The sequence below is a fragment of the Theropithecus gelada genome, chromosome 7a (assembly GCF_003255815.1).
Source record: "Theropithecus gelada isolate Dixy chromosome 7a, Tgel_1.0, whole genome shotgun sequence".
Taxonomy (NCBI): Eukaryota; Metazoa; Chordata; class Mammalia; order Primates; family Cercopithecidae; genus Theropithecus; species Theropithecus gelada.
Window position 1 is genome coordinate 43677367 of NC_037674.1, and position 15819 is coordinate 43693185.

Sequence of the window (15819 nt, forward strand, 5' to 3'; positions counted from 1 at the left end):
TACCATCCCTCTAGGACTTCTCCTTAATCTCTGTTCTAGGACCCAGACTGAAGCTGTAATTTAGACTGTTTAGTTTAGAGGATGCATTCTTCTCACTTTTTGTTTTGTTAATACATGTTTCTTCTTTTAGGCTTTTCAGCTTTCTCTCAGATAGGGTATACTGTTTCTTTCATTGCCTTTTGTCTTATCTGAAACTTAGATCATCTAATTGCAAATGCAGTGTTTTGTTTGTTTTGATAAGGGGACAGTTAGGAAAGAATAATCATCTTTTAGAATTTAATAGACTTAAAACTTCTTAAAGCCCTACTTAGTATTTTTAAATTCTAGATTTTATTTGAAAAGTGAATGATATTGTTCTCATGATCAAGTACAGTCTAATTTTTAAAAGACCTACCTGTTTGTAGAATATTGAACATGGCCTGTAGTGTCTCTTTGCAGTATTTCTTGGTCCTGTCTCCTATATTTCCACTGCACAGTTCCTTCTTACCTTACATGTAGATAAATCCTGCTCATTGCCGTATCTTTTAGCTAGAAGATTTATTTCTTAGTTTTTTTCTTATTTCAGCCATCCTGTTGGTGGTTACTTCAGTAACTTCCTTAAGCACTATTTCAGTTACATCTTTACTGCCTCTAAAATATGCATGTATTCCACTGCCTGCTCACATTATACTGTATGAATTCCTTGACTGTCATTTAGTGCCCCCGTCACCCATTTCCTGTCCCTGTCTCAGTTTAACATATACTCAGCCCTGGCTGAGCTTGTGATAAGACGTTGTATTAGTTAGTTGTGAGCTCTGGAGTCAGGTCAGATTTGAGCCCTATCTCCATCACGTATTCACTGTGTGATTTTAGATGTAATGTCAGTTTTCTTATCTATACAGTGAGAATAATAATACTCTGTCTTGTGGGTTCATGTGAGGATTAAATAAGATAATCATGCTTATTAGTATGTTACTGGTACATTATAAGTATTTAATATATATTATGTTTTGTCATTTTTACTCTGTCAACTCATGTAAATGACACTAAAAGTTATGGTTGAAAACATTGCTAATATAGAAAGATTTCACTAACTACTATATGGATTGTATTTCTTCAACTATAGAAGAGTAGAAGAATGAGAAGAAAATTTCATTTAATATAGTTACAATGTTGAATTCTGAAATTTTAAGGAACCCTGAGAACTTCTAGTTAATCCCTCATTTTTTTTTTTTTTGAAGTGAGAAAGCAGAACCTGTAAGATTGTAATTTGGTAAATTAGTGGCCATGAATCCAAATTCTGTATATGCCAGTACCATTATATTGTATTGTACATTTACTCAGCATATTTTAGGTATTCAGTAACCTTTGAGAATTGAATTAATATGATAATTACGCGTGTTTCTGAAGACTAGTTTATTTCTGTGTATTCGTTGTTCCTTTCTTCTCTTCCTATGCATACTCATTTAGGGCCTGTGCATGGATCCAAAAAGCATTTATTGAACATCTGTGTTCAGAGCAGCCTTTTTCTTAAATAAGAGCCATATTTTCCCACCTCTGCGTAAGAAGTTTGGCAATGTGTTAGGAATTTACACTCTAAATTTTAAAATTAAACTAAGTCCTTAAAAATTTTTTTTCCTTTTTTCTTTTTGAGACAATGTCTCACTCTGTTGCCTAGACTGGAGTTCAGTGGTGTGATCACAGCTTACCACAGCCTCAAACTCCTGGGCTCAAGGGATCCTGCTGCTTCAGCCTCCTGAATTGCTGGGTCTGTAGGTGTGTGCCACCAATGGGCCTGGCTAATTTTTTTTTTTTTTTTTTTAAGTACAGATGAGGTCTTGCTGTGTTGCCCCGGCTAGTCTCAAACTCCTGGGCTCAAGTGATCCTCCTGCCTCAGCCTCCCACAGTGCTAGGATTACAGGTGTGAGCCACCACACCTGGCCTAAACTTTTTCTTTTTAGGAAAAATATTATACTCCAATGTTACAATGTTCTGAGTTGGATTTGTTATTTTTATTTTATTTTATTTTTTTTGAGGCGGAGTTTTGCTCTTATTGCCCAGGCTGGAATACAGTGGTGCGATCTCAGCTCACTGCAACCTCCACCTCCTGGGCTCAAGCGATTCTCCTGCCTCAGCCTCCCAAGTAGCTGGTATTAACAGGCATTTGCCACCATGCCCGGCTAATTTTGTATTTTTAGTAGAGAGAGGGTTTCACTATGTTGCTCAGACTGGTCTTGAACTCCTGACCTCAAGTGATCTGCCCGCCTTGGCCTCCCAAAGTGCTGGGATTACAGGCGTGGGCCTGTATTTTTTAATGTTTTTGTCGTCGTCGTTGTTGTTCAGGTTATCGTCCAGAAGGAACTTTTTTAAGGATAGAAGTTTCGTGAAATGTGGTAGTACGTAAATAAGGATGATGTTTAAATTATCTAACAAAAATTGAAGCCATGGTGCACCATTTCAACGGTGTTTATACTTTGTTTAAAGGAGAATGGAATCTCTATTTATGTATAATTGCAATATTTTGTCACTTTGTGGGACCTCAGTGCAGCCAATAAGATGGATCTGGAGAGGTGGAAGATAACTAGAGGAGTAGGCACTACCAGGCATTTTCCAGTTATCTTATGCTGTGAAATAAATAAAAGATGAGAAATTAGGTGAAACAAGATTATGGAGAAGTATGTAACCAACCTGATTTGCTGCTTTGAATAGAAACTGTCTAACTAGGTTTTCTGCTTGAATGAGGCATTGTTGACAGATTGCTAATAGCTGCTTATTAAGAATTTCTAATGAGGAGATTTAGTAGTCATCCAAAAGTAAGCCCCATTAAATGAAGAATCTGACTTTGAAAATAATAAAATACTTTTGTTGTGTGCAAGATTTAATGTGTGCAGTTATAGAATTTGTGATTATTCATTTGCTTTTGTGGATAAAAGGCAAAAGTATAAATGAAATATTATGACATTATTACATGCCTATTTTGTCTGTCTTCAGAATTCATTCTGGTTTACAATTCATTATAAATTGATACCAGATAAAGACTCATAATATAGAGTCTGCTTTATGACTAATCCCGTAAACCACTGCAGTGGGATGTGTGAACAAGAGTAATTATGTTGTTCAACAAGAAATACCTAATTCTTATCCACAGTGTAGACATAACCTTCAATAATGGAAGGTCACAGCTAATGATACAATAAAACCAGCACTTTCTGTTCAGTTGCAAAAGCCTGTTTGCTTGTTGACATTTTTTGAGTATTATTGTATTTATCTTTCTCAAAACATGGCCCCTGCCTCTGTGTAGTTGGGACAGAGTTTGCATACATATGTATGTATGTTTTTGCAAAGTTTTACATATCTGAAAAAGGGATTGAGTAAAATATTATTGTCTTGAATGGTGAGGACTTCCCATTCCCCACTACTCTGCCCTTAGAACACTAGAAGCCAGCCTTATACCGCCAAAGCAGGAGATAGGATTGTTCCTCTCTGTCAAAAGTGATCAGACAAAAGGAAGCAAAGGGAGTCCAAACAAAATAGCCAGGTTATTGCTCAGTTATTCTAGATGAAGTACCCTGGTCTGCTCACTCACATAGATTTTCCAATCATCTTTTTAGTATCTTACTCTTAAATATGTATGCACAGCCCAGGATTGCCTCTCATTTAAGGAAAGCTTCCGGCATGAAAGACAGAGACCAATGTAGGGAGAAGAAGAAAACAACATCAACACCCAATTTATATTCTCAAAAAAGAAAAATAACAAAATGTAGAGGAAAAAGAAAAGAGAAATATACAGAAAATTAAGAGTTCATGGAAATTAAAAATTTAATATAAGTGTTAGGAGATAAAATTGAGGAAAATCCGAGAAGGTAGAGCTAAAAGACAAGAGATGTAAAAATGCACAAGGAAAAAGAAAACAGAGTAAAGGAAAATTAGATAATCAGTCTAGGAAGACCAGTGTCTGAATAATAAGTATATAAGAAAGAGAATGCAAAGACATGGAAGGAAGATTATTGTAAGAAAACTTCCCAGAACTGAAGGACATACATCTCTAAGTTTAAAAGACTCGACAGTTATCAGTTTATGCAGTTAAAAAAAAAGAAAAGACCAACCCCAAGGCACAACATTGTAAAATTTCAGAACACATTAAGACAAGCTTCTGTGATTCCAGATGGGCATATATAGTTGACTATGAAGGATTGTGGGTCAGATTGGTACTAGGCTTCTTAACACTGGAAGCCAGAAAACAGTAAGGAAGGCCTTCAAAATATTGACAGAACATGATTTCCTGCCCAGAACTCTGTACTGAGCCAAACTCAGTAGTAAGGGTAAATGAAGATTTTAAAAATACAATGCAAGGAATAAAAACATCGTGCCCCCTTTCTCAGAAAGCTGCTGTGAGGAAATACCCCACAAAAAAAGAGAAAACCGAGAAAGGGGAAGTAGTGGGATAAGGAAACGGGATCCAGTATAAAAGAGAGACAAGGGAATTCCCGAGATAAGCTAAAGGGAAATTCCATGACCATAATTGTGCACCAGGCCTAGAGAGCCTACAGTCCAAATTGGAACACGGTGGAGGGCTACAGGAAAGAAATTAAAACTGATTTACCTGATATATTTGAATATATTGAGAAGAAAGTTAATACTTTTAGCTGTTTGCAGATGAATTAGCAGTAGGTACCTAGAAACCTAAGCAAATGGAAAAATGGTGTAATTATTAACTGTAAGGAAAGGAGAGTTATACAGAAAAGGAAGAGTAATCATGATGTACTTTTGACTCAGCTGTGAATATTATTTACAGCCATAGTAATAATGTAAGTACTGACAATTGGTTCAACCAAAAATTATGATAGAAAGATGAGGGAGAAGAGATGTAACAGAACTAAACCATTGTATTTTTATAATAGAAAGTCAGTAAAGTCCTCAAAGAAAAAATTAAACAGCTGCATAGACCTACTACATAGAATATAGAGAAAAAAATGCCAGAAGAACTAGCTAAAAAGACTTGAAAGTGGTTGCCTCAGGGATTTGAAAATTGTGGGGTATGTTAAAGGGGGAAGGAACTGCTGTTTTTCTTGTACAACTTTTTGGTTTTTTAAATTGTGTTCATGTCTGTCAGATTAAAAAAATTAGTTTTAAGAGGTTGCTCCTTACAGAATGCTCTTGTGTTCAAAATATATACCGTTCTGAGGCATTCTAAATCCCCTAGGATTCTGAGAACTCTATCAATTGCGGACATAGAGTCAGCAGAATGCTATGAAATTGCTGAGGAAGTAGTGATTTCTAATAGTACTAGTGGTTGATGTAATCCTTGCTTGTAAATATTCATTTTGTTGTAGTGCTAACAAATGGAGATTTTTAAACACCTTAAATAAATTCAGATTAAAATATATTTCATTTCAACATCTCAAATGTATTAGTGTTTAGTTTTCTTCAGTGTTGTCAACACTTTTCATTGTTAATTGACTGCTTTATGCTTCTTTGCAGCTTTTCTGTTGAAAGATGCTTCAGTGTTTCCCGCCCGCTTCTTTTATTTCATTTTAAAAAATACTGCATGCTTATCACAGTCCTTAAGAGTATGCAACAGCTGTTCCAATAATAGCAATAGATACCACCTGATTTTTCATTATACCTGATTATAGGTTGCAATGGTTAATTTGAATCCACACACATTCTTTTCTTATCTTAATCACCTGTTTTTAAAAGCCAAACTGTTGAAGCTTGAAATGGAGATTGAGTTACATAAATGGAGATTGAGTTAAATAAATTAATCTTCAAATAGGTTTTTCTGTTTTCCAGTTAAAAGGCATGTGGTTCGTGTCCTCTTAAAGTCAGCATACTATAGCGTGAAAGAAAGCACAGTAGGAGTAGAACCAGTTGCATGACATTCAACAAGTTTCTTCACCTAAGTCTTATTTTCCCACCTGAAAAGCGAGAACAGTACCTGCCTGATAATTACGACAATTGATGATGAATCCTGTAAAAAAACCAAAAACACCCAGTTACTCAGGAGACCGAGGCAGGATCACCTGAGCCTAGATGTTTGAACAGTCTGGGCAACATAGCAAGATCCTGTCTCTTAACAAACAAAACTAAAAAGCTTGGCTTGCTGATCGCAGCTACTATTTGAGTACCTACTATGTACCAAGCATTGTTATTGCTGCTGCTATGCTTTGTTTCAGAGAGAGAAAAAATATAATTGAGGGGCTCTCAAGTTTATTATTGTGTCATAAGCTTTTTTTGGATCGTCAAGCAAGAGATTATATGAGAAATGTCAACATATTCTTCTACAAAAATAGGAAAATAATATATCTGCATTGCATCTAAATCTTTGTAGCTGTACAATAAAGTCAAAAGCTGCCATCAATGCAGAGTTTACAGTAGTCACTGAGTTTTGCTGGTTTGTTTTTGATTTAGGATAATGGAGTTGAAATAGTTCTCTTTAAAATTTGTACCTTTTTTCCCTGTAAAATGCAGTACATTTGACCCATGCCAACTTAAATTTATTTTTAACCTCTAATCCTTGAAGTTTCATGTTATTTATTTAAAAGCAGTTTACTTATTAATAGTACATTTCTGTTTGAAGTCCCTGTTCCTTTTTAAATAATAAAAGTCTTTAGAAGTATTTTGTACTCTTTTAGTGAGTAGGGAGAAATTGATATCCTGCTGATATTATAGTTAGTAATTATTTACAATCTTTGATAACATCTAAAAAGAGAAACATTTCTAAGATTTGGGTAGCATTTGTTTTTAAGGTTTACATTATATCTTTGCATGCCTCTACAGAACATGAATTTGAGCGTTCATTTGGATAAGTTATCACTCTAGATGCTACCTCCCACCCTTTCTTCTGGTCTCCTTTCTTGTTTGTTCATTTGTTTGTTCATTCATTCATTGTGCAGGCATTTGAAGAGTTTCCACTATAAGGCCCTAGTCTTAGAAGCTGAGGGTAATGTGGTTGTGTACCATGGAGAACCCTGGGTTGGTTATAGGATCACTTGTGTAAACAGAAAATTACAGTAAAGCAAGATAAATGCTAAAATACAGATACGAAAAGTGGCCAGTAAAAATAGAGTAAAAATCATCCTACCAGGTCTAATGGGCAAAGGCTAACAAAAGCTGAACCTTGAGGAAAGAGTTTTCCAAGCCAGAGAAGTAGAGGAAGGACTTGTATTTCTTTGATTAACCAGCTATGTTGCTTATAAAGCTCTTTATATACTTTTCTCCTCAGTATTTTATTTTTTGCTTAATAGTTTTGCCACTTGCAAAGAATTGGCTGGTGTCATCATCGTGAGTGGTGGTGAGTTAGGGAAGGCAGCATAGCTTTTGTGTATTTGGTATGAGGTGAAGGAATCAGTTGGGGAAATAGAGAGCAAATGGTAAGCTTACATGTGTCTTTTTATCCTAATACTCCCTGTCAGTGGTGATGCAGTCTTTTAGGATTCTGCTAATAGCTGTGTGATCTTGGGTAAGTGATTTCTTCTCTTTGGATTCCATTTTCCACCACTTTAAAATGGGAGGATTGGTATTAGATGGGCATTTCCTATTAGTAGGTGGGGAAAAAGGAGAAACAGTGACCAAATAAGTTTGTGAACATAGGTAAACAAAGTTAAATAGATTTCTTTACTGCAGCCTCATACATTATGGCATATGAATTGGATTGCTGGACTTCTAACTTGGCCATGCAAGTTAAGTGAGAGTCAGTAATATGAGACCAGCTCTGTCTTTTTCCTAATGGTTTAGTGGAAAGAGCATGGGCTTTAGAATCAGACATATCTGGGTTTGAATCCTGAGTACTCCTTAGTAGCTTTATGGCTTTATAAATTATCTAACCTTTCTGAACTTGTCTCCTCATATGTAAATCAGGCAGGATAATGCCCTGGGGAGTTGTAAAGATTATGACGTTCCATATGAAAATATCAAATCGAGTATCTGATATATAATTGGTCACAAAAGGTATAACTTAAGTCTACAAATTCCAGAGTTAGTATAGAATGTAACACTTGATAATAGCTGTTGATATCCTGGCTACATCTGGTGTTTGAGGTGGACTGTTTGTTGTTTCATATATACTTATAATTTCCCCAAGAAAACAAAATATTCTTGAGGGCACATCATTATGTTTTACCGTCTACATAGCATTCAACATTCTCCTGGAGACTCAATAAGTGCTTGATAAATACCTGACAGTTTCATCAAAACAGTGGAATAAAGTGAGGTGTGGTTTTCCCTGGTGTATAGTTTATCCTATATCTCTTATAGCCAAGGGTAGAAGTCAATTTATGAATAATAATTTTAAATTTCTTTGGTTACTTATGTTAAATGATTAAATTTGAAGTTTGAAATAATTAGGATTATAAGTGAACTGGCATTTATTTACTTAAGTAAACCATAGGAAGGGGGTTATAATAAAGTGTCATTTAATAGTGTAAATTATATTATTGGAATACTAATGTTTTACATTTTGTTTTTTCTCTAAGCAAATGGTTATGAGCCTTAGAGTTTCTGAACTCCAAGTACTGTTGGGCTACGCTGGGAGGAACAAGCACGGACGCAAACACGAACTTCTCACAAAAGCCCTGCATTTGCTAAAGGCTGGCTGTAGTCCTGCTGTACAAATGAAAATTAAGGAACTCTATAGGCGGCGGTTCCCGCAGAAAATCATGACGCCTGCAGACTTGTCCATCCCCAACGTACATTCAAGTCCTATGCCAGCAACTTTGTCTCCATCTACCATTCCACAGCTCACTTACGATGGTCACCCTGCATCATCGCCATTACTCCCTGTTTCTCTTCTGGGACCTAAACATGAACTGGAACTCCCACATCTTACATCAGCTCTTCACCCAGTCCATCCGGATATAAAACTTCAAAAATTACCATTTTATGATTTACTGGATGAACTGATAAAACCCACCAGTCTAGGTAAGATTATTGTATGATGGTATTTGGTTACTTTTGCAGGGTGAATTTTCATTTTAGACTTTTACTTTGACCCAGTTTATTATTCATAATGAAATTTTCATTTGATAGTAACAGCTGGATAATAATGAAGATCTTTCAAATTTAGATAAAATCAAATGTATAAAAGCTATCTTTCAGAGGAAAAAAGGTAGTATATTGATGGTTACTGACACAGTAAATATTAAAAAGTTTCAAGAATATAAACTTCCAAAGAGGAGTCTTTTAGAAGATTGATTAATATTTTACAATATCTCTTATAAATTAGAAAATTAAAAGTGAGTAAGTCACTACAAGTCTCTGATTAGTTCTTAATTTTCAGGGATTGATCTCTAAAACAAGTCACTTACTAGTTTTGATTATTTAAATAAGTGAATGGTTTTAATGATTGTAAAAGGAGACTTGAGCTTTGATGTGTGTGGTAGTTAAATTTCAGCTGATTTTTTTCAAGTGGAGAAGTGCATGCTTTATAAGCATGCACATGCACACTCTTGATTACAGTTATATAATATAAATGCTTGAAATTTATTTTGCTGTGTTGTTACATCATTTGATTTGTAGTCTAGCATATAGAATTCAATATATTAACTTGTAATTTTAATTGGTATAATGCTACCTTATTTAATGTAGAATAAAACTCAACTGTTGTGACCTCTGATGCCTTTGGTGTAATATATTTAAAATATCAGACTTCTAAATGCTGGTTTGTTGGCATACTATGGCTGGCAAGCTAAATCCAGTCTGTGACCTGTTTTTGTGTGATTCTGAGCTAAGAAATCTGAAAAATATTCCTAAAGAGTTATTTTAAAAAAAAAAAAAAGAAAGAAAGAAAAACAAAGAATATGTACAGAGACCATCTGTGCCCGCAAAGCGCAAAATATTTACCTGTATAATGAAAACTTGTGAATCCCTGTTACAAATCATTGAATGTTTCAGTTTGGGGGATTGGCAAGTGTTGAGAACATTTTTTGCGAATTTTTGAGAGCATTTTGAAAATGTTTTACTGAAATTCTATCTTTGAAATATGAGGTGTTTGTTCTTAATTATATGTAGCAGAATTTACCTGAGTACATGAAGATTATAGGAATCATTTGAAACAACATGAGTTTTGTATCACATTATTTCATTTTTTAAGTGGCCATAATAAGAAAACATTTTTTGAGAATCTACTGTATGCTTATAAAACTGATACATGCTCATTGTAAAAAATGGAATTGCCAAAGTCCCTTCTTTGTTAGCTGTTTAGTGTGTATGCATATATAGTACAAGCAAGTTGTTTCTTGTTTTTTACAGAAGGAATCATATACATAGTATTGTTTAACTTCCCTTTTTTCCCCTTAATAATATATCATAAGCATCTTTTCTTGTCTGTCTGATATATATATATATATATATATATATCCCATTTTAAATTAAAGGCCATATCTGTATCTATCTATATCTCTATATATGGTCTGTATGTATACATATATGTATGTGTACATATGTGTTATGTATTGATCAGTTGATGAAAACGTTGTGACCAGGGGCTTGCAGGAACCTAACCTTATACTTCCCCTAGTAGCAGCAATTATATATTCACAAATTCAGTGTTTGTGGTGATTTTATAGAACATAACTGTCACAAATAACAATAATTGACGGATAATTTGATTTGAATGCCAGTTTCCATGAATAAATCTGCTGTTTGTGGTATGTATTCACAGAAAGTCACCAAATGAATAGGTGGTGTAGAATTGCTTAGTGATATGTAAATAGATTTTCAGTATCTCATTGTTATAGAATTAAAAACAAACCAATTTGAATATGCATAAAAAGATCTCACCAGAAAGTAATCTGTGGAAGTTTATTGGCTCAATAAATATTTGTTGCAGGGGAATGCTTAGTGAATGTGAAAAATATTTATTGAAAAAAGATTTTATGTAATTAGTCTTCAGGGTTTATTTAGAATGAGTATATTTTAAGGCTCTGTTTTTACAGATTCTTTAACATTATTAAGACTTTTTCTGTACTTCAGTAAATGAAGTGGCTACATTTGTCACAGAAATTAGTTTCCTAAATGATTATTTTTGCCAGTGGTTCATTTGTTTTAAATCTTTTAGAAAACCATGTTTTCTGAAAAATTTAATAGCTTCCAGCATTCTCTTTCTTTCTAAACATACATACATTTAAAATCAAGTTTTTAAAAACATACTTTCGAACACCAGCTGGCTAGTTGATCACAGCTATCACTGAGTCCAGAATGGGACAGGCACATTTAGTTTTTCATTTTTTCCCTTCTGTTGTGGTCTTAAGCACCAGATTTAAAGAAATTTTAAGATGTTCAAATGTAAACTGAATGTTTTCATGCATGGTTTGTATTTCTAACTAAAATGGAAACAGTAGTTCTGATAATTCCCATTTTTTAAGATAATTCTCATTCATTCTTACAATCATTTTGTTATTTCTTTAAATGAATTTAAAATAATTCTAAGGCCTTTATTTTGGAGCCATAATTAAAATATTCTTTTCATTGTCCATAATTAACTGTAAGAATTGAGAGGTGAAGTAAAAGGTTGTTGTAAAGTAAGATATTTAATTTATTGTTTACTTTTGCCTGTCATTATCTCAATTCTGTTTTTTTCTATGAGGCTTATTTCAGATGCTCTTTTTCTTTAACCTTTTTCATTTATCTTTCTAGGCTTTCCTCCTTTCATCTGTATATTTCTTCCACAGCCAGAATCAATTTCACTTTCTCCACATGCTCTCATAACATTTATTTTTTATTTTTATTTTTAATTTTTTGAAACAGAGCCCCACTCTGTAGCCCAGGCTGGAGTGCAGTGGCACAATTTGGGCTCACTGCAACCTCCGCCCCACTGGGTTCAAGCGATTCTCATGCCTCATCCTCCCATGTGGCTGGGACGTACAGGCACGTGCTACCATGCCCAGCTAATTTTTTATTTTTAGTAGAGATAGGGTTTCACCATGCTGGCCAGGCTGGTCTTGAACTCCTTAGTTGATCCGCCCACCTCTGCCTCCCAAAGTTCTAAGATTACAGGTGTGAGCCACTGCTCCCGGCCTCATAACATTTATTTTTAAAATTTTATTTTATTTTATTTTATTATTTGAGACAGGGTCTTGCTCTGTTGCCCAGGCTGGAGCGCAGTGGTGCAATCTCAGCTCACTGCAACCTCTGTCTTTCGGGCTGAAACAATTCTCCCACCTCAGCCTCCCCGGTAGCTGAGACTACAGATGTGTGCCACTATAACTGGCTAATTTTAGTATATTTAGTAGAGACAGGGTCTCATTGTGTCGCCCAGGCTGGTCTTGAACTCCTAGACTCAAGTGATCTTCTCACCTTGGCCTCATTCTCACCACACCCAACTTGAATATTTTATTATCATTATTTATTTGTTTGTTTGTTTATTTATTTTTTGAGACAGGATCTCGCTGTGTCACCCAGGCTAGAATGCGATGGTGAGATCTTGGTTTGCTGTGGCCTTAACCTCCCAGGCTCATGCAGTTTTCCCACCTTAGCCTCCCAAGTAGTTGAGACCACAGGTGTGTGCCACCACACCTGGCTAATTTTTGTTTTTGTTTTTTGTAGAGATGAGGTCTCATCATGTTGCCCAGTCTGTCATAACACTTAATTTACCTCTTATTAAGTGTTTTTGTTTTGTTAAAAATGATAAGGCTTCTGAGGCATTTATCTATAAATCCCCATAATAGCTAGATATGAACCTGTTACATGGTTGTTGTTCAGTAAACATTTATTAGCTCTTCAACTAGTTTTAATGCAATAGATGGAATCTTTTATTTCATTTTAATTCAGTGGATTTTAACCATTTTACCTTGCAAACACAGCTGAGCCATACCACACTGTCTCATTACAAACAGTGGCTATGATAGGGATGGGAAATAGAGTAGGGAAAAATGGTATTCTTCCTCTTATTGCCCTATCCTGTCATCTGTTAGGTTAATTGATGTCTTTGAAATTTAATATACTTAATTAAAATTTTTTTCCGCTAATTACAAAAATGTCGTGTTTGATGTAGAATCCACAGAAATTATGTGCTTACTTTACAGATAAACTTTAAAAATACTTCTGTGGTGTTCCATTTGTTAGTCATTTATGGGTGTGTGTGTGTTTGTGTGTTTGTGTGTGTGTGTATTTCTGGATTCATTTTGAAGGAGAGGAGACCCTCACTAGCTTATTTAACCCGGCAGCTGCATATATTATGGATCCATATAAATAATGGAAGAAAATTTTAATTTTGATAGTATGTTGAGCACCTGTGTTAAGGGGTACTTTGTTTGAAATACCTTATTGCTTAGTGTGCCAATATTGGTGTTGATGAGCTATGAAATGTACATAATTATGAAAATAAAAAGGAAAAATAATTTTGGATTAAAATATCTTGTCCATTCAGGGACAAGATAATTATTTGATATTTCCTCTCAATCTTTTAATAATACCTATATCATTCAAAATAGTTTATAATATTGTTTATAGCTATTGTTTAAATTGGCTTTGTTAGAACATAATGGCAAAAACAGAATACTTTCATGGTGAACAAAATAATAGTTCTTTAGGATACAGTATTTGATTTGAATCAGACTTAAGTATAAACAAATCTATTAATAGATTTATATTTGTTACTCGTTTAGCTATTTATATCTTCCTTGACTCAGGTAAATTTTCAAATAGAAAATACATTTTTAACATAGTGCTTTTAAATATTTTTAATATTTTTACTTATTTCAAAGGCCAACATGTATAGAACAGACAGCTTTGCGTTCATTTGGTCTACAGATACTCCTCTGGTTATGTCCTAGTAAATCCATCATAAATTGAAAATATCCTAAGACAGAAATGCACTTAATACACTTAACCTACCAAACATGATGGGTTAGCTTAACTTACCTTAAATGTGCCTAAAACACTTACATTAGCCGACATAACATCTAACACAAGTCCTGTTTCATAATTAAGTATTGAATAGCTCATGTAATTTATTGAATATCGTACTGAAGTGAAAAACAGAATGGTTTTGTTACCAACAGAATGGTTGTGTAGGTACTCGAAGTAATTTCTACTGAACACCTATTGTTTTCCTACCACCGTAAAGTCGGAAAATTGTTAAGTCAGCCATCTGTAGTCATCTAAAAGTATGGTGACTCATCTTGTTTGCTTTGTATCAGATTGAAGTCAAATTTTACCTTCTCAGGTGATGTCTTTTCAAGTTTTTAAAGATCTTAGGCAGTATATCTGAATAAGTTCCCATCATATGTATTTATTGAAGTTTTTAAAGTTTTTAAAGATCTTAGGCAGTATATCTGAATAAGTTCCCATCATATGTATTTATTGATTAGAGATTTATCATTGATTGGTATGAGGCATAATAATTATTGACTATGAGTGTTATTTTATTTTATTTTTTTTTCCGAGATGGTCTTGCTCTGTTGCCCAGGCTAGAGTGCAGTGGCACATTCTTGGCTCACTGCAACGTCAGCTTCCCGGCTAAAGCGATCCTCCCACCTCGCCTCCTGAGTAGCTGGGACGACAGGCAGGAATGACCATGCCCGGCTCATTTGTGTATTTTTTGTAGAGATGGAGTTTCGCCATGTTGGCCAGGCTTGTCTTGAACTTCTGATCTCAAAGCAGTCCACCAACCTCAGCCTCCCAAAGTGCTAGGATTACAGGTGTGAGCCACCGCACCCAGCTGACTATGAGTGTTATTTCTAATGTTCTAATTCAATGTTCTTCTACTTGATTACTGAAGGATAAAATATGTCCTTGCTGTGGTCTGAATGTGTCCCTCTCAAATTCCTATGTTGAAATCTAATTCCCAGTGCAATAGTATTAAGAGGTGGGGCCTTTAGCAGGTGATTAGGTAATGAGGTCACAGTCCTTATGGATGAGATTAACGGCTCTTATAAAAGAGGCTCCAAGGAACTTGTTTGCCCCCTTTCACCCTGTGAGGACACAGCTAAAAGCTGCTGTCTATGAGGAACAGGCCTCACCAGACACAAAATCTGCAGATGCCTTTGTCTTGGACTTCCCAGCTTCCAGAACTGTGAGAAATAAATTTCTGTTGTTTATAAATTATCCAGTCTGAGGTGTTTTGTTATAGCTGCCCGAATGGATTAAGATACTCCTTTTAGCCAATCTAGTTGAAACCAGTAGTGAATTGATTAAAAAAAAAAAAGATACATAAGTTAAACATCTTGCTTTAATGTATATTTATTTGCCAGTCTTTGATGTAGGTCAAGGCCTTTTCTTTGAGACTGATGACTTCCCAGATTTAGATTATAGCAAGATGATTTAAAGGCTTTTATGAAGATAAAATTTGAGTATAGAATCTGTTGCGAATGGGGAAAAATCTTTTATAGTTGTCTTCAATGGCATTTTTTAAAGCAACTTGGCTTTATCAGGTTTTTCCAGAGCATTTAACTTAGTTTTCATGAAAACAGCAACTTTCTTTTTACAGCGTTTTAGCAGTTTTTGTAATATTTAATTCAGTTTTGTAATTACAATTACCAGTGCAACTAACATAAGCAAGTTTGAGAATAAACCTCTGGTTCTTGGTAAGCACATGACATGGTGTGAGCAGAATTGTGCAGAAGCACTGTAGAGTTGTCTACTGGCCACAAGCAGTTAGCTTGGTAGGGCATTGGTCTGGATGTTCTATAAAGGGAATGGAGAGCATCAGTTAATCATAGTATCGGTTAAGAGGGCTTCTACTGAATTTCTTTTGCACCGTTCTTCTTAAACTCCCCGAAGGCATTGAAATTAGTTCTTTTGTTTTCTTGCCTGAGAATAATTTAAGTGGTTTATTTTGTGGGGGCACAACATGGATCATAATTGTGGTTGCGTTTTAAAAGAAATCATTTAGCTCCCTTT

The 15819-nt window shown here is 34.9% G+C and overlaps 1 protein-coding gene across 2 annotated transcripts in view; it reads left to right on the forward strand.

Moving 5' to 3' along the window:
• The window catches only part of PIAS1 (protein inhibitor of activated STAT 1), a 140764-nt gene that overhangs the window by 22803 nt on the left and 102142 nt on the right, over positions 1-15819 (forward strand). For both annotated transcript variants that reach the window (XM_025389634.1, XM_025389633.1), the window contains one exon: positions 8454-8898. In XM_025389634.1, the coding sequence (XP_025245419.1) occupies positions 8454-8898 (445 nt within the window). The remainder of the gene's footprint in view (positions 1-8453; positions 8899-15819) is intronic.